Source organism: Mesoplodon mirus, assembly GCF_964341445.2.
Source record: "Mesoplodon mirus genome assembly, chromosome: 1".
Lineage (NCBI taxonomy): Eukaryota > Metazoa > Chordata > Mammalia > Artiodactyla > Ziphiidae > Mesoplodon > Mesoplodon mirus.
Genome location: NC_138976.1, coordinates 210,394,690 through 210,413,232, shown reverse-complemented (window position 1 = coordinate 210,413,232; position 18,543 = coordinate 210,394,690). Strand labels below are relative to the sequence as shown.

The 18,543-nt window shown below is 40.7% G+C and overlaps 1 protein-coding gene across 5 annotated transcripts in view; it reads right to left on the bottom strand.

The window, feature by feature from the left end:
* Window positions 1-334: 334 nt before the first annotated feature.
* The window catches only part of PTPDC1 (protein tyrosine phosphatase domain containing 1), a gene marked incomplete at its 5' end in the record, with an annotated part of 88,829 nt that continues 70,620 nt past the window's right edge, over window positions 335-18,543 (bottom strand). For 3 of the 5 annotated variants that reach the window (XM_082612738.1, XM_082612737.1, XM_082612740.1), the window contains 8 exons: window positions 335-2,264; window positions 4,844-4,954; window positions 7,625-7,810; window positions 10,759-12,020; window positions 13,735-13,872; window positions 14,811-14,929; window positions 15,164-15,244; window positions 17,581-17,752. In XM_082612738.1, the coding sequence (XP_082468864.1) occupies window positions 2,148-2,264; window positions 4,844-4,954; window positions 7,625-7,810; window positions 10,759-12,020; window positions 13,735-13,872; window positions 14,811-14,929; window positions 15,164-15,244; window positions 17,581-17,752 (2,186 nt within the window). In that variant the 3' untranslated portion in view covers window positions 335-2,147. Of the gene's footprint in view, window positions 2,265-4,843; window positions 4,955-7,624; window positions 7,811-10,758; window positions 12,021-13,734; window positions 13,873-14,810; window positions 14,930-15,163; window positions 15,245-17,580; window positions 17,753-18,233; window positions 18,535-18,543 lie in introns of those variants that run through there. The other 2 variants (XM_082612741.1, XM_082612739.1) reach the window with 2 other exon arrangements.

Below are 18,543 nucleotides of genomic sequence, written 5' to 3'. Positions count from 1 at the left end.
TCTTTCCAATCTGCTGACCTAAATTTTGCAGCCCTGTAACTTCTTCCAGTAGGTAGATTTCTATCCTCTGGGCTACAAAGAACTCCCCACCAGTTCAAACACAGGAAGGCAGGAATCTTGCTGACCTTGAGATTTTCCTTACATATTCCTCTTAGAACCCTCCTATCTGCCAGCCTCCAACCCTTGGTCATTCTGAACCGACAGGATGGGGACTGACTAGAGCCTGGCTAGCTGACTATTCAGCCTGCAACTCAGGCTGACCATCAGGATACTCTAATCACAAAGCCACATCTTTATCATCAGGACCTCAAGAGCACCAAGCTAAAGAACTACAAGACGAAGGCTATGGGTTTTTTTTTTCCCCCACTTTTATTCAAATTAATACAAAAACTGTATACAGTCTGATTAATTTCTCCCACCATCTCTCTTTTACAGGCTGGTGCACTTAGATTTTAGACATGCACTGCTGCGGTCACATCATGGCTGTGCAGGATCTATCCTATAATTTGAAACGATCATTTCAGACACACAAGCCAAAAGCCACTTGTCAAATAAGCCATGGTGGTGCCTGCCCATGTGAGACTGACTGAGATGAGGATAAACATCTTTTTAGGTAAAAAACATATTTTTATAATGTACCTTTGGATAAATGTAATTGTTCTCTCCCCTTCTTTCCCAGATCAGGCACTTGAAAATAAGAAATTTCAGGAATGGGCAACCCAGTTCATTAAAATTCACTGGATTTGATTTCCTAAAAAATTCAAACAGTGTGGCATTTGGCATTTGCCACTCGAGTTAGTAAGACCAATAATGGCTAAAATATTTTTGATGTGCTAGAGCTTGATTCAGAAGCACAAGTTGGAGAAATCTCATTTGTTGTAAATTAGCCTTACTTCCCCTGAAATTCCGTCTTTAAGATTAAGTAGTAGCTTTAGTTAGAAAATGGTTTAATATCACTTTTATTGGGAAAAACTACTATCTGTTCTGTGGCTTGGCCTCTCGTGCCCCACATATTCATTTAAATAATATTTAATGGCTTCAATTGCTGATAGTTTGGTTTATAAGGAACTAAAATAGTTTGAGCAGTTACTTCCTCTTATCCAAATGAATGCAACCTACGTTGAATCAAATTCAGTTTAAAAATCTTAATTCTCATAGAAGTAAAGCAGCCAAAGATAGGGCCCTGAGGCATCTGGGTTTATGGAACGATAGACTTAGGAGGTGTGGGCTGGTGCTCGTGCTATCACAACATCGGCGTGAACAGAACTGCCTCTGGGGAGAAGCTATGGCTAGGGTGCCCGCCCCTGTAAGACAGTTCTTTCTGCTGGAGTCCTGCAGCTTCCCATACTGCCTGTCACTGATCTCACTTTCTCTGTAAAGATGCTGCTCAGCTCAGCAACAGCCCAGGGGAGTGGGAATAAGGTTTGATGTGTTGAGAACTGCTCCTTCCGCCTGTGACAGCAGAGGTCAGTGAGGTTGTCTGGAAGCCTGACAAAGAGCAAGTCTATTTCCTACAGTAATAAGCCTCAAACACTGCACTGTCAATCCTTTAACGTAAAACTAAATCACTCTGAAAAATAATACATTTTGCCACATCTATAAAAAGAAAAAACAAATTCGAACAAATATTAAAAAAATCCTTTAAAAATGTTGTGTCAATTGCCTTATTAACAAATATAAAACAGTTTAAGACACTTGGTGACTTCCTTAGGTTGTGTATTGGGGAATAGACACACAGTGAAGTTTTACTACTAAAATTATCTATTTGGTAAAAACTCTAGGAAGAGTTCCATCAGTAAGATAATTGTTTTGGAAAGAAGAGTTAAAACTTTTTCCAAAATGTCAAAAAGAATAAGGATGTAAACACATTCTTAAAATATTAATACAACAATATTAATCCAGTTAAATAAATAAAAGAAGTGGCACCAACTTTATGGCAATTTTTCAACACAAAAATGTAACTCAAGGATATTTTAAAATAAATAATTGCTCCAAACAGGAACAAGCATTCTTAGCACAAACCAAGAGCATCTGAAATAAAGTGCTACGAGACGAAGCAGTTCCACATTTCAGCTTGTTCAGCTATGAGCAGAAATGCCATCTAGATCTTCAGGTCTGAAATATTCACGAGGGGAAAGTCAGCTTCACTAAATGCCAGGCTTAGGGCCGTCTTTTGTCATTTTTCTTTTTTCTTCCAGTGTGTGCTTAAATATTTTCTTCAGGGTGTTGTAAACTATTGGTCCATTTTCAGAATCAAAATTAACCTGGTAACAAAGAAAATTCATATTCAGGATACTATAACAAGAATTTTAACCAGTCTTTATTTTGGGAGAAAAGAAAGGGGGTGGAGAAAAAAACAAAGACTTATAAACAAAATTATATACAATTAAAAAGCACACACAATGCATTTCACACACTAGTTTTAATTAAAATACTATATTAGAACTGCCAATCATGTCAATACCAAATTTATGAATGAAAACTAAAAAAATTAAATCTAGTGCCTGGATATGTACTGTACTCATGAAGCAAGTCAATAGTGAGTGTGATGGGGGTTTTGAATGCAGAGACTAATCATGGATGGTATAAGGGAAAGGTCTCCTTATTAAAACAATGCACACCAGCTTAACTGTTGGACTGAGGTGACCTGAATGGGGAGCCTAGCTTTCCACCTGTCAGCAATTATAGCCTCAGGTCATACCTAACCTTTCTGTAAAATGAAGACCACAACATCCATCTCCTTAGGATTTCTCTGAGTACTAAATATGAGGCTCTAACACATGCTTGGCACATGTAAATACCTCCATAAAGTTAATTTCCTTTCCCATTGGTGGGAAGGCACCACATATACATATTTGGATTGTTTACCCAAGTTCACCATATTGCAGGGTTAGGAGTGATGTTGGGACAGAGAACCAGAGCAATCACCACACCTCCACCCCACTCCCACCGCCAAAGAAATGTGTGACTCCTTAGGAAAGGATCAGGATCACTTGGCCAGTGATCCCTTCCCTCCTGGAGAGAGAGAGCGAAGGCTGTTCCCTTATGAAGGGCTGGGAAGGGTCTGAGATTTCACCCTGATAACACACCTTATAGATGCCAGCAGAAGACATGAGATTGCTGGGTCAGAGACAAACAACTTTATGACTGAAGGCAGCACACACTCCATAATCACAGGGGTTCCCTTGCCCTCCAAGCCCCCTGGGGATGATACAGAGGGGCACAGGTGGAGTCTGCATCACAGCTGAGGAACTCCATGCTTAGGCAATCCCCCATGTTTGATGAAGGAGCTGTGGCAAGACTACTAAGCTTTGGCCTGAAGGAAACATATCTTTGTTACACAGGAAGCAGATGCTACACAGATTTCCTTGAAGAGCTAGCCTGGAATAGAAGCTATTAGGGCCTTTGCTCCTAAGATTGTGCACAAGGGGAGAGACCCAAGAACGGTATTCTAATATTTTTACAGACAGATTTGGAACAACTGGTATATTTAACTTTTCATTGGTATCCCCCTAAAAGGTCAACAGAAGTTGTAAAGAATTCCTACCACTTTCAGAGAGACCAGTATTCAGGATTTTTTCCAGTTGAATTCAGAAATTTAACTTTATCTTAATCATTATTTTGTCTGTCCTATCTGCAAAAACTTATTAACAACAGCTTGAACTGTATACTTTGTTAAACACCAAATCACAACCATCCCCACATAGCAGTGGCCTCTGGGTCTATGAAAACATAAACAGAGATGTAAAGGATCACATGACTTTGGTTTTGAGGCACTGACTCTGGAAACAGTCATGAAGAGACTGAGAGCATGCAAAGTGGTTAGTGCTGTAAAACATCAGATGAGGAACAAAGAAACCTGCCAAAAGGACATCACTTTGGAAAGAGTGGATGGGGAAAGAGATTGGTGAATGAGTACAAATAATAAGTGCTATTATCATTAATGTTTGCCACAGATACTATCATCGAAAAACGGGGTTCTTTGTTTAATGACATTTTTGTATCACATATGAGAGATATCAAACAAATTGGTTTAAGAGGTGAGGGGAACATTTTCTTTCTTTCAATATTTATTTATTTATTTGGCTGCACCAGGTCTTAGTTGTGGCATGTGGGGTCTTTTGCTGTGGCAAGCGGGCTTCTCTCTAGTTGTGGTGTGCGGGCTCCAAAGCATGTGGGGTCACTAGTTGCGGCGTGCGGGCTTAGTTGCCCCGTGGCATGTGGGATCTTAGTTCCCTGACCAGGGATCAAACCCGTGTCCCCTGCATTGAAAGGCAGATTCTTAACCACTGGACCACCAGGGAAGTCCCAAGGGAATCTTTTCTCTTGGTATGAAATCTGGCGTGTTTTTTCAGCCAGGAAAGACTGCTGCAGGCCAAAAGGATGTGCATGGAAAGGAAACATTATTTTACTTTTTGCTTAGGATTTGCCAACCAGACACGGTACCGAACTGCTAACGTTGGATGTTAAATTCTCAGCAGACGGTTTCTTGTTCAGACCCAAGGTAGAACTGGCCCAACAAGAAAAGATTCTCTGAGTTCTGCTAGGAACATGATTTAAAAATATTTTCTCAACACTCAATTGTTTCTCTCTACACAATACTTCTTTGTTCCAAAGTTTTCCTTCAAAAAATCCCACAGTTCAGCCTTTTATATCATTGTTAGGAAACTGGTATTTTTTAGCCAAAAGTTTGCAACTATTTTCGAGAAATGTCAAACACATTTCCATTAAAGGGAAACATGACCAAAAGGTTTATTTTAGAGAAGGCTGGTGACCCTCGGATTCTGATGTACGAAGATTATACTGACTGTGGTCTGTAGGGGGAAAGAGAAGTGCCACCCACCTTAGTGAAGGCTTTAATGGCACGTGCAAGAACGGCTTCCTCCACGCTGGCAGGAATCATCTGCAGGCTCACTATGCAATGCAACACGCAAAGAATAGTCTGTTGCTGGCCCTGTTTTTGCAGAAATCAAAATCAAACAAGTTAGGCATGGGATAGGGAGGGTGGGAGGGAGACGCAAGAGGGAGGGGATATATGTATACATATAGCTGATTCACTTTGTTATATAGCAGAAACTAACACAACATTGTAAAGCAATTATACTCCAATAAAGATGTTAGAAAAAAATGCCTCAAGAAATAAACTCAAAACAACTGCTAAGCCAAGAACTGGTTTGTGACCAAATCATCTTTACCTCAAATACTAAACTATCTACCAAGGGCTCTACCAGTGTTTATGGTTATGTGTTAACTTGAAAAGCTTTCAGTAGATAATATCAAAGCTGGTTAGTTATTACACAAAGTAGAGTTGAATCTGAAGATAAGTGCAATTTAAAATCAAATGCCTTCCATGCAGTGAACTGAGGACGATCCATTCTTGTTGTTTCTAGACATAATCGTTTGAGTATGGCTAGTAGACGCTGACACGTCACTGCAATGTGTGGACTAGATGGCTCAGTACCTTCATCATGTCTTGCCAGTTGCAGACAATACTGAGTGGGGAGGGGGAGAAGAAGAAAGACAGCCACAGCCCTCCAGGAGCATGCCATAACATAAGGGGGAAGGTCCCTGAAGAATGTGTCCCCAACTTGACTCCTGAGGGTTGCTTACTTTGGAGAAACAAAGGAGAAACTCCATCAGTGGAGCAATTCGCGTTCAATTCACGTTGCCCCCTGAGAGCCACTAATTTCACTTCTGGAAATCTACTCTAAGGACATGATCTGAAATGCATAAAAACCTGCAAGCACAAATTATCACTACAGTGATGCCTATAAAAGTAAAAAACTCTTAATAATGTAAATGCCCTGCACGTGAGGGTTGGAGTGAATGATGAGGAAACAGCACAATGTGACAGAAAGTATATGACCTTTGTGCCGGAGTTTGTATCCTGCTCTGACACATGCTGCACATTGTGGGCAGACTGCTTCACATTCCCTTTTATGAAAAGTGGGGCCTCTACCTCTCTGAGTTATGGAGATGAACAAAGGTGAAAATAGAAATTATGACCTAGCAAGGGCCTGGCCCATTGCCACCCAATGAAAGTTAACTGTCTTCCTTACCCGCCCTCCTGTTTCATCTCTAAAATTTAAATGCTCAGAAAATAGCCTAAGAAAGGGACTGCAGATACAGGAAAAACCTTATCTTTAAAGACGTGCATCACACAACTGTGAGCAAGTGCCTGTGTGTATCTCTGTGTGTCTATATGAAGTAGTAATAGTAGTAGAAGATTTGGAAGCAATGAGGTGTTTACACCACAGCGTAGTAGGTTACTCAAGGCTGATTATAACACTGTTTCCTAAACAAAACAAAGCCTACTTATAAATGAAAATTTAATATCTCTTCAGGGTTAAAAATATTAAATTGTATAAAAGAATCTACAATGGGGGCTTCCCTGGTGGTGCAGTGGTTGAGAGTCCGCCTGCAGGGGACACGGGTTCGTGCCCCAGTCCGGGAAGATCCCACATGCCGCGGAGCGGCTGGGCCCGTGAGCCATGGCCGCTGAGCCTGCGCGTCCGGAGCCTGCGCTCCGCAACGGGAGAGGCCACAACAGTGAGAGGCCCACGTACGGAAAAAAAAAAAAAAAAAAAAAAAAAGAATCTACAATGAAAAGTCTCTCTTGCTTCCTACATTCACTGTCTCCTACTACTATTCTCTAAAGCAGGGGTCCCCAACCCCCGGGGCCACGGACTGGTAACAGTCCCTGGCCTGTTAGGAACCAGGCCGCACAGCAGGAGGTGAGCAGTGGGCGAGTGAGCGAAGCTTCCTCTGTGTTTACAGCTGCTCACCATCACTCGCATTACTGCCTGAGCTCTGCCTCCTGTCAGCATTTTGGTGAGTTGTCTAATTATTTCCTTATATATTACAATATAAAAATAATAGAAATAAAGTGCACAATACATGTACTGTGCTTGAACTATCCTGAAACCATCCTCCCCCCAACCCACTCCATGGAAAAACTTCCTTCCACGAAACCTCTCCCTGGTGCCAAAAAGGTTGGGGACTGCTGTTCTAAAGGCAACCACCATTATCAGTTTCTTATTTTTCCTTCTATATTTTATACATACACAAATTATATACATAAATGTATATATGTGACACACACCCTTTTTAAAGAAATACAAATGAATGCATATTCCAACCTACCTCAGTTATTCACATTATATGCTCACAGTAAATAAGTAGCAACAAATACTTGAAAATGAAAAAATGGTTAGTTATAACATATCCCCATGTTAGAGCATTACCTACCCATTAAAGTTAACATTAATGAAAAACTTAAACATGGAAAAATACCTACGTCATAATTTTGAGCAAAAATGAAGTATAAAGTTGTATGTGAAATAATTTTTACCAAGTTAACATATGCATCAGTAAGACTGAAAGAAAAAACTTGAAAATGTTTAAAGTAGTTCTCCTGGGGTTATGGGTATTTTCCCTTTTTATTTTTGTATCTTCTAAATGTTTACTGGGGATGCATTTCTTCTCTTACCTTGGAAAAATTTAAATTAGACCCTGATAAGGGATTCTGTGTGAATTCTTTTTTTTATAATGGGTTTTTTTCAGTCTGTAAAACTTGTATTGAGGGCCTTGGTTAACTTCATCAACTGTTCAACAACTACTTTACCTTCTCTAATAAAAACAGTGCTTCTGCAGCATCCGCAGATCTGTCAACCAACATGTCCACGTCCTCTTTGGTTATCACAGGCTCCTTCAGCTGCTCCACCCAAGACCACATCAAACTGCACAGGATGAAAGGATCCCTTTCGCCACATATTCTTTCCCAAGCTCCATCTCGGGAATTTAGTTCTTTCTAAAAAGGAAGGAAGAAAGAAAGAGAAAAAGAAAGGACAGAGGAGAGGAGAGGACAGACAGGAAAGGAGGGAGAGGAAGAGAAAGAGAGAGACAAAGTGAGGGAGAGAGGAGGAGAGGGAGGCAGGCACGGTTTGACATCTGATGACCCTTAGGCTGTCCAGGAGAGTAAACTCTTAGGCTCTGGGGTACGAAATGGGACCCCTCCCAGTGACCCCACTTCCAGGCAGTACCTTGGGCTAAGACATGCAATTTCTCTAAGCCTCAGTTTCCCTTTGTAACGTTCATCTCCACCCCACAGGTAGACTGACTAACTGAGAGCGCTGTTGAAGCTCTTGGTACAAAGAAAGGCTTAGCTAACCTGAGTTCTCCACTTTGTTTAGAGACCACAGAAACAGTTCAAGAAGAGGGAACCTTCCTTTTCAGGCTCCTTGGAACAAAACAAATATTTACTGCAAGGAAGTAGAATGGTAGAAGAAAAAGTGTAAATGAAAAAGTGTAAAGTGTAAAAGTGCCAAAAAGTTAGTAAATGTGGTATACGTATTTCCTTCAAATTTTTTTAGAATCCTATGTAGAATTTAACAAACAAGCCCTGTATTCTGAAATTTGATAGGGTAAAACAACTAGGAAGTCTTGCCAATACTCCAAATGTCTGGAGATAATTTAAGATTTTAAAACTTTACCTCACAGAGATCAGGGGAAAAGTGAGATAAGAATTTTAATTTCTGACAGGGTTCAGATTTGTTTTTAATAAATAAAATACGTGTTTGCAATAGTAATAAGCAGAATAACTGCCACCATTCATTCATTCACCCATCCAATATTCATAGAATACTTATAGTATGACAAGAATGATGATACAAGACTTAGCTCTGATTCTTACAGCAACCCAGCGAGGAGGTCCCCTTTACAGATAAATGTACTGGGGGGCTCAGGAAAGATGAAGTAACTTGCCCAGGAGCCCAAAGTGTGAGAGCGCATTCCCAACCCAGATCTGCTCTATCCCAGTCTGTGATGTTTTTCTCATGCTACCAGGGTCCTCCAGCACTGGGTTTCTCTTTATTATGTCATAAATAAGCCAAAACTTTTAGTTGTGGATAGTCCTTCATATCCCATAGATCATGTACATAGCAGAGTAGCTTTTACTCCATTTTTATGTTGGGCAGAAACAACATGACTCAAAGACCCTCTTAGTAGAACAACCATTACATCATTGTTGTTTTCTGAAATCTTCCAGCAGGGTTAGGAAAAACATCAGGGATGATGGAAAGTATTAAACACATGAACTGTATCCTGGCCCTGCTGCCTTTGGACCACATCTCCTCAAGCACATCACTTGACCTCTGTGAGCCTTAGTTTCCTGACCTGTGATACGTAGTTCATAAGGACTGAAAGATTAACAAAGAATCTGTAAAAAATATCATCTGTTTCACAGGATTTCTGTGAAAATCACATGAAATAATAGATGTGAAAGGGCCTAATAAGGGCACAGGCAGCATTATGCTATTCTAATCATGTTCATTTTACTTTTTCCAGGATTCAACTGATTTGTTTTATTACTGGAAGTCCCACAATAAAATCTAGAAAGGAAAAAAAAGGCAAACCTATCCAAATGATAGGGTAGTATCTACCTCTAGGAAATGCTTTCGTTTATACTATGTGTTCAAACAGTCTGGCCCATGTGGGGCTGACCCACGAGGGGGTAGTGAGCTTTCAAGCCTGAACCCAGAGGTCCTGCCACTAGCTTCTGTGGCTCACAGCGACGCAGAGGAGACCTGCCCACTGAGTGGAAGGCTTGTTCAGTTTGGAGTAGGAAATAAAGAGAATACTTCATGTTGGCAGAAAGCAATCCATTTAACTATTCATTAAGCAAAACACTACAATTCTGATGGAGAAATCGTGTGTGGAAGCGCACTCCTCCTGTCACACAGTTGCAAGTGAGGGCGAGGCTCCACGCCTACTCTTCCCACCTCTGCATCTGGAAGGTCTGGCCTCCTGAAAAGTGTACACACCTTGTTTGATTAATGGTAGGATATGGAAAAGTAGCTAAACAAATAATTCATGGTAGGTTATGGGCTAACAAGCCAAACTTTCACTGAGCCAGGCCTCCCCAGGTCAGCCCCACATTTGGGCAGTTTATCTGTTTCTGATAACTAGGTTTATAAGGCCTGCCTCTTCTCTAGACCAGCTGCTTATTTTGGGCAGAGAGCAAGGCTAATTTAAGACTGTCTTCCTAGTGAAACTACAACACAAAAAGGCGTTAAAATTTAAAATTTCACATTCTAATTTAAGTAAAGGCTAAGAAATAGACCCCAAGAACCCAATCTCAGATAAAACCAGTGGCACAAAGGTACGCTGTGGCCACTCCCATTTGCCTTCCGGAATCCAACACCTATTGGGGTGGATTGGGAAGTCTGCAGGAGGGAATGCTGAGCAGACAGCATCCATCCCTCGTCCTTCTGGCTTTACCTGATACTTGGGTTAATGAGCTTTGGAAAAGAATTGTCTCTATGTCATTTATATCTCTGTCACTGGTTCTCAAAGAGTGGTTCCCTGCTAGGTCTCAGGTTAGAGATACTTCGGGTCAGTTCCTACAGCTGTCTGCTGTGGTCTGTTCATCTGTCCATCAGTCCTGCAAGCCCAGTGAGAAAGAGGGAAACTATCGACATCAATCAATATCATTGCCTTGCTCAGTCAAGCACCCTGCTGAGTGCTAAGCACTAAGTGCTTTCTTTCACAGAGACTGAAATGAACCTACAAAACAGCCCTGTGTCTGTTGTTTCTATGACAGCAAGCTGGTATTACAGCTGAGTAACTTGAAGTTCAAAAGTTATGTATTATACAAACATGTCTTCAAATTCCTGTAACAAATGAATTTGGGAAAATGTATTGTTTTTGCTCTGACACAAATATTTCCCACTCATATATAATTAAATGAAATACAAGTACCTGCCACATTTCTACCTTCTTTTTCACTTCCTCCTTTTCTGCAATCTCATTTAAATTTGCCAGGGCTTTGGCTGCCAGTATTCTCCTTGCTTCAACACTCAAGTCAGAATGTAAAGCCGTGTATGGAGCAACTTCAGACAGGTATTTGCTATCCCGGGTTTCAGGTCCAACCAAGAACTGTGCTTTGGGACTGGACGCACAGTCCACGGGGCGGTGGCAAGTCTCACTGTCCTCCGCAACGGAGCTTGGGCCACAACCACCACGAGTTTCACACTCACAGTGGGACACTTGCTGGTGAGAACAGTTTAGTTCCTTAGGGATATTTGCAAAATTTGGTGTAACTGGTTCCCCAGGATTGTATGAACCTGAAATACCGGAAGAGAAGGTTCTACTTCGCTGTACTTCCTTTGGAATGTTCGTCCTATGGAAAATTGATGACCTGTCATCTTTGAGTCCTTCCAGGCCTCCAAATTTAGCGTGATTCCAGAAAGAAAATGTATCGTGGACCAGCGTTTCCTTATTTAAATCTAGCTGTGGAGACTGTGGGGAGTAACAATGGCTTATGTGCTTCTGCTGCCTGGGGTTATGGCAAAGCAAGGCCTGGGCAGGCACTGTCCACGGAGTCCTCCCTTGCTCCAGAAGTGACTCGGCTCTCTTTAAGTCCGAGTCACTGTAGCTGAGCTGCCTTTTCAGACGAGTCAGGGGCTGAAGGCACTCAACATTCCGCCTCTTCCAAAGAGCGTCAAACTCTTGCTCACTGGAAAGAATCACATCCTGACTCTCAAAATCTGCCACCACCACTGCACTGGGGGTGAAAGAGTCCGATGCATCACTGTCATGTCTCAGTAACTCTTTATCCAGCTGCACTGTGACCATCTCAGAAACAGTCTTTTCAATTTCAGCAGAGAGGCCAGGTACTTCTGCCACTTCTTCCGTCACTACTGGCCTGTTCTCAGCTAAGTCCAGCAACAATTTGCACACGAGATGGATAATTTTGGGTACGTGTTTCAGAACTCGTGCCTCATAGCCATGAAGCAGATGCCGCTGACGAATGAGATACTGTGCTAAGGTGACAGCATGTGCCTTGGGGTCACAGCAAGAAAATATATTGCGAAGAGGAATCAGAAACTGAGTAAATTCCCTTACGCATAGTAGCTGTCCTCGGGTTTGTATGGAATTAGGTCGCTTTGCCCGAACAAATATAATTGCTTGGTCAGCAGTCATTCTCGTTGCAAAAACTAAGTAACATGCTATTAAAACACCTGAACAGAGAAGAAGAGAATATTGATATGAGAAAAGCTTATATTTTTATTTATACTCTTGGGTGATTTAAAATTTGAATATGTGTTAGGAAACCATGTAAATACAGAAACATTTTAAGGACAATGATAACTTTTTGTACAGGTGTTCATCTATTTACTAAGTCTATATGGCAACCCTCCCCTTGACTGAGAACACTCGTTCCCCTCTGCACTCCAGGGCAAGCACCAAGAACTGTCCCAGTGAAGCTGAGTAGGTGTGGAGTGAGGCGGGATGACTGAGTGTGGAAGGTGATGACTGAATAAACTGATGACCTGGCCCAGTTACCGTCATTAATGCCCAGCTCCAACACGGAAGAAAGTCAATCCTGCTTTCCACTCTGAACAGCTCTTAAAAATGTCTATCCAATCAGTCTGTACACTCTGCTTGGAACTTCCCACCCCTGCCATCTTTGACATCAACTGGTGGCACATTCCAGACTGGCATTTTTCCTACTTGGGTATTTTTATCTTTGGCAATTATTCACATTCACAATCTATTTTTTTCTCCTGATGATTCTTATTTAAGACTAAACTAATGCCTAAACTAATTTGTATTTTCCTCTAGACCATAACTATTTTTCTATAAGCACTTAATATTAAGGAAAATAGCCTTAACAGTATAAACATTATGTATTCTTGTTAATTAATACTAAATTAAAATGAATAAAAAGGCAATAATCAATTAACTCAAATAAAATAGTTAATTAACATCAAGTAAAAGGCAAATCAAAAGACATCTGTGTAAATCACCAAGTCTGTGAATCTCGTTACACATGAAAATCAGAACCTCTGAAAAATGCATGTTTCCCTAGTACACGACAAGGTCCAACCTATCTTTCTCACTAGGACATGGCAGTTCTTTAGGGTAAGTATGAAATATCTGCAGAGCTATCATGTGGAATCCCTAGAACAGTGAGATTTTGGCTCAACCATGAGAGCTGACAGTCTGGGACAGAACTGAGTCTCTACCCTAAAGATGCTCCCCAGAAGGTAGAAGACCCAGTGGTAGGTATATGGGTACACTGTGGACAGAGTCCAGCTCAGGTGTCTGGCTAGATTACATGACAATGAAGATTCCAACCCTTTTTGTGCCCCAATATCAGTATTGCACTGATATTCTGCAACATTTTTAAGTAAAATCATTGATTTTTATATAGAATTCTAGGTACAGGTAAGACTCTCCTTTATAAACAAAATCCTTACAGCCATGGATTTTAAATCATGGCCCTGCCACTTACTTGATGTAGCAAATTAACCTCCTTCAAAACTTACATTGTTGCTAAAGACTTAAAAAGATAGTAGGTGAAACGATGCTTGCTATTTTCATTATTATTTTGGTTAAGGGAAATTACATTTTAAAAAGACACTGCATCCTAAGAACAAAATGTTGATTTTTTTCCTTTAAAGAAGAAAATCAGAAAGATCATTTAGCTAGCTCTGGAAATCCACCTATTTATTACTCAATATGATGAAGTTTTAGCACTAAATCATTCAAAATTACTCTCATGAATATATGGTCACTGAAGCTATCTAAGATATTTCAAGTATCTTTTACTGACTTGCTCCATTTGACTCCAAAACTTTGATAGGAATCTGAAAACTATCCTCTAGAATTAGGAAATATTCCTTATATGTTTAAACATATAGGACAATAAAACCACCTCCTAGCATTTACCTGTTCGACCAAGCCCTGCATGACAATGGATAGCTACTTTTCCTTCTTGTAAGGCAAATGTCATCACCTTCACCATATCTAAGATGGTGGTAAGGGATGCTACACCATAATCCTTCCATCCAAAATTGTAGAAGTAAACTGGACAATGAGAAAGAGAAGAAGAAGAAAATCAACATACAGGAAAAATACTTGTAAAGACATTTGAAAAAAGTGAGTGAATTCATGAACAGTATAAAGCTGTAAGGCATGCAGATCTCACTGGATGAGCAGACCTAAAATAATAGGCTTTTTACATTTCCAGTACATTTACTGTTAACATTTCTTAAAAAGCACATTCTATATTACTTAACACATTTCCTGCTGAAACTGAGTCAGAAAGAATTAAGGAAAAGCAGGATTGCAAATTAAAGTCAATGATCTATGCCAAAATTACTCAACCATGGAGGGAAAGCATGCAACCTTGTTTAGCATGGAAACATGTCTAACTGACTGATAAATGGCATAAGGTAGTACATACAGATTTTCTAACTAGTGGGATAAAAAAGCTAACATAAACTTCTTCAAAACAAGTTGTAGATTGTCACATACAGAATCCCTGCATCCTACCCAGGGGCAGAGCTATGCAGTAGGTAAAAGCATGAATGAGTCCTGGGTTCCAATCCTGCTGCCATGTTTAAGCTGTGTGATCTTGGGCAAGTCAGAACTTCCTCAGCCTGTGTGACCTCATGTGTGAAGCAGAACAACTAGATATTATGTGACTGCTTTAAGGATTAAATGAGATGACAGGTCTGGATACTGTTTATGTTAATTATACAGGCATTATTTCTACAAGGTCTCCTCGCAAGTTCCCTCTCACAGGAAAAAAGAAATCTTATACTTTCAACAGCAATACCACAGAAGAATGATAGCATTATTTAAAGTCAAAGTTAGCTTATCTTCACTTTTTAGAAGCCCTACTACATTACTATGCAGTAACTGTTTATTTCCATCACCTTTTTAACCTAAGAGCTGAATAGACAAAAAGTCTCTGAGTTCTGTCCTTGGTAACTCATGGAGAGGAGGATGGAAGGACTTACTGCCAGCCTCCATGAAAGCTTCAGGAAGGTATGTGAAGCCACTTTCTTGTTCCAGAGGGCTCCCACAGCTGGCATGCTCACCAGGACGCTGCAGGTTGATGATACTTTTTATGCCATGGCTTAAAGGAAAAAGAAAAAAAATTAGTCATATTGGGAGGTAGTGTTAAAAAAATTAACCATTTTTGGCATTAATAAACATTATTAACTACTTTCAAAACCTTAATTGTCTTATTTGAAATAAGTTCTTCACACTCCTGTTGGTAAAATGAAAGCACCTTTCCATGTGAAGTCAAAAGCAATAGAAGAGAAAACACAAGCTGGCTTATTAAAGTGTGTAAACACGCAACGTTTACCTTTGGAACTGCTCGATGATGCAGTATTTCTGGAGGAGCTCAGTGGACGGGCGTGCCATGGCCAGGATATTATCAGTGACCCTACAGATGGGAGGAGGGACTGGTGATATGCACAAAACTGAGAAAGCAAGATTTCAGCCCTTACTTTTTCTATGATTTCAACAATGCTATAAGGTAAGAATCTCCTTATACAAATCCGGCTTCAATTCTGTATTATGATTAGGGCTCTAAGAAACCCTAGCTTCTTAAATCCCTGGAAAAAATTCCAGAACATAAAGTATTTATGGACTCCAGCAAAGTACTTTCAAGGATTTTCATGAGATTCTAGTGGACATGACGGAATGATGGAGAAACCTCAGCTGGCAGCAAAGGACATCCTGGATTAGTTATCCAAAGGTTACTGACTAAATGAGGAGGGCCAGCTGGGAGGCATTTTTAGTTACATAGCTATCTGTACCTCAGTTACCTAATGTATTGAGTGGGGATAATGCCTGCCTCACAAGGTTGGTGTGAGAATTCAATATGCTGTGAGTGTAAAGACTTTAGCACAAATCCTAGCATGTGGTTATGAATAAATGCTGAGTTATTGTAATTTTGCAAAAATTATGGCTTTGGAGACAGTTGGACCTGGATTCAAATGCTGGCTTTTCTACTTTCTAGCTGTGTAGCAAATTACTTAGTCTCTCTGGACTTCACCAATAAAATGACATTAATGATGCCTACTTAAAGAGGGTTTTTTTTTTTTTTTTGCAGTACGCGGGCCTCTCACTGTTGTGGCCTTTCCCATTGCAGAGCACAGGCTCTGGACGCGCAGGCTCAGCGGCCATGGCTCACGAGCCCAGCCGCTCCGCAGCACGTGGGATCCTCCCGGACTGGGGCATGAACCCGTGTCCCCTGCATCGGCAGGCGGACTCTCAACCACTGCGCCACCAGGGAAGCCCTAAAGAGTTTTATGAAGATACTAATTTGAGAGTGTTCAGCACCGTGCCTGGCTTTTAACCAAATGGATGTTTACTGAGTGTACAAATGGATAGAGACCCAGTAAACAGCTATCACTCTCACTAGGGCTCTGGCTTCACTCTGTTCTGATTGCATTTCTCACCAGTGGCCTGGTGAAAGATACATAAGGTAGACTATTGCAAGTTGTGGGTCACAAGAACCTGAGAGGAGTAACAGAGACATTAGATGAGCAGGTCAGGATTCAGAAAGATACTATCCCTCATGCCTGGGGCAATGTCTAAAACTTAACAGGGACCCCCAAAGGTTTGGGACCCCCCAAATTTAATAGCAGTTACTGTAGGATTGAGAGAGATGTAACATGAAAGCAGCAGAGGCGAAAAAAGTTCAGATAGTTTAGTCAACAATAAACCAAAAATATGAATGTGACCTTAAGCTGCATTATTAGAAATTTACTTGTCTGACCACACCTCAGGAATAGTGTTTGCTTTTTCACAACATTCTTCAAGAAAGATAGTGATAAACTAGAACATGATCTGTGGAGAACAACAGTGACAGTGGACCCCAGACTACAGTACTACACATGTACCCAGCAAATCCAATATGAAAAAGTACAGTGTTGCAAGTTAGTAAGCTGGTTGACAAATATCTAATTTATAAATGAATTCTTGCTCTATAAAATGATTCACAAGCAGAGTTCTTTGAATAGTGAATTCCTCTTAGTGCATTCCAAATGTGATTTGGTTTTGAATATCAGAATTTTTTAGAGATATCACTACATCAAAAAAGGTATACTCGACAGTTTACTATTAATAATAAAAGCAGTATGATTCAATAATGAATGAATTACATTTACATACCATAAACAAAGTAAGCATCTTATATCGTCTACTGAACTGACAACTCGTACCACCTTCTACTGAGCAGACTGGAAGTGTATGTATTTGCATGAAAATGTATAGTTTTATACAGAATACAGGAACAAAATAAAAACAAGGCTAAAGCTTACCTGTATGAAACTGAAAAACTACCTATGTACCTCATAATTTCTCAAATTTATAGTTGAACATTTTAATTATTTTTAGCAATTTCTCAAATTTATAGTTGAACATTTTAATTATTTTTAGCAATTTCTGAAATTTAAGAGCTATCTAGTTATCATTTCTTTAAGATACTTTACATACAGCATTCTATTCAATTAAAAAAAAACCTATAGGGTTGGTTTCATTATTTCCATTTTACAGATCAGGAAACTGTGGTTCCGACTGCCTGTGTGAGTAGACCAAGATCACACAGCTTGTCATGTGGCAAAGCCAGGGATGGAGGTGAGGTCCTCTGACCTCAGAACCCCCCATTCCTTCTTCTACAGCCCACTGCCTCCTGGCCATCTCCTACACATCCATTCCCTTTTCCCACTTAGCAGTAGGTGGGAGCTACCAAAGACAGACAGAATCACTTACCAGGACGAGTAGACCCCCTTAATAGCTTGCTCCTGTTCACTCCAGCGGGCTGCATTTTCATACTTGCAAGCTTTGCCACCACATGCCATGGAACAGGCCATATGTCCAGGAATGACATGCCGTAAACGCTCTCCAACTTTTGTATACTTTGGTGTTGGACGTCCTGAATTTCCTAGAACATTCAAAGGGACGATTCAAAATCCTACTCTCCGAACAGAATAGTAACATGGCAAACAGCTTCCATTTTCCCTGAGGATTGTAGATGACAAGCTGGTGCTAAATCCCCTTCACTTTGTCAGGTATAAAACTGTTTCCCTTTCGTGTAAGTACACTATCCTTTACTACAGAAAAGGCTTTTGCACACAATAATCTCCACATGTCATATTGGTAATGAAAAGGAAGAAACTGTAAAAGCAGATCTTCTACAAGGGAATGAGTTTTGTGCAAAAACTACATTTTTAATGAAAACACATTCAATCATTTTTATCTCCTATTACATGCCTACTGAATCTCTTAGCATAACAGACAATAAAAAGTATAATGCAGAATTGATTGTCAAAATTTTACAAAGTATCAACACAGCATAACCTCTTCACAGTTCTTATACTTAAACTCAAAGCTGTGGCAATCTTTAAGAAGAAAAGGAGCTTTACTTTTTCTCTCGGGGCAAGCTGGGTTTCTCTCAGCACAGCTGATGGAGGACATGGCCACCATCACCTGGAGAGAGGATGAGGAGAGCATCTTGGCAGTGGAGTTGCGCCGCCCCTGCTGCAGTCGCAGGATGGGGTCGGAGGCAGAGTGTCGTCGGCCCTGGAAAAAGGAGCTGAGGAATGGTACAGCAGAAAGCCTCCGGGGTGGATCTTGCATGGCGCTGGGCTTCCAGGAGGGAAGAGCTGGAGGCGAGATGTCAGCGCCAGCCTGCTCCATGATGAAGTTACACTGAGACATGAGCATCACTCTGCG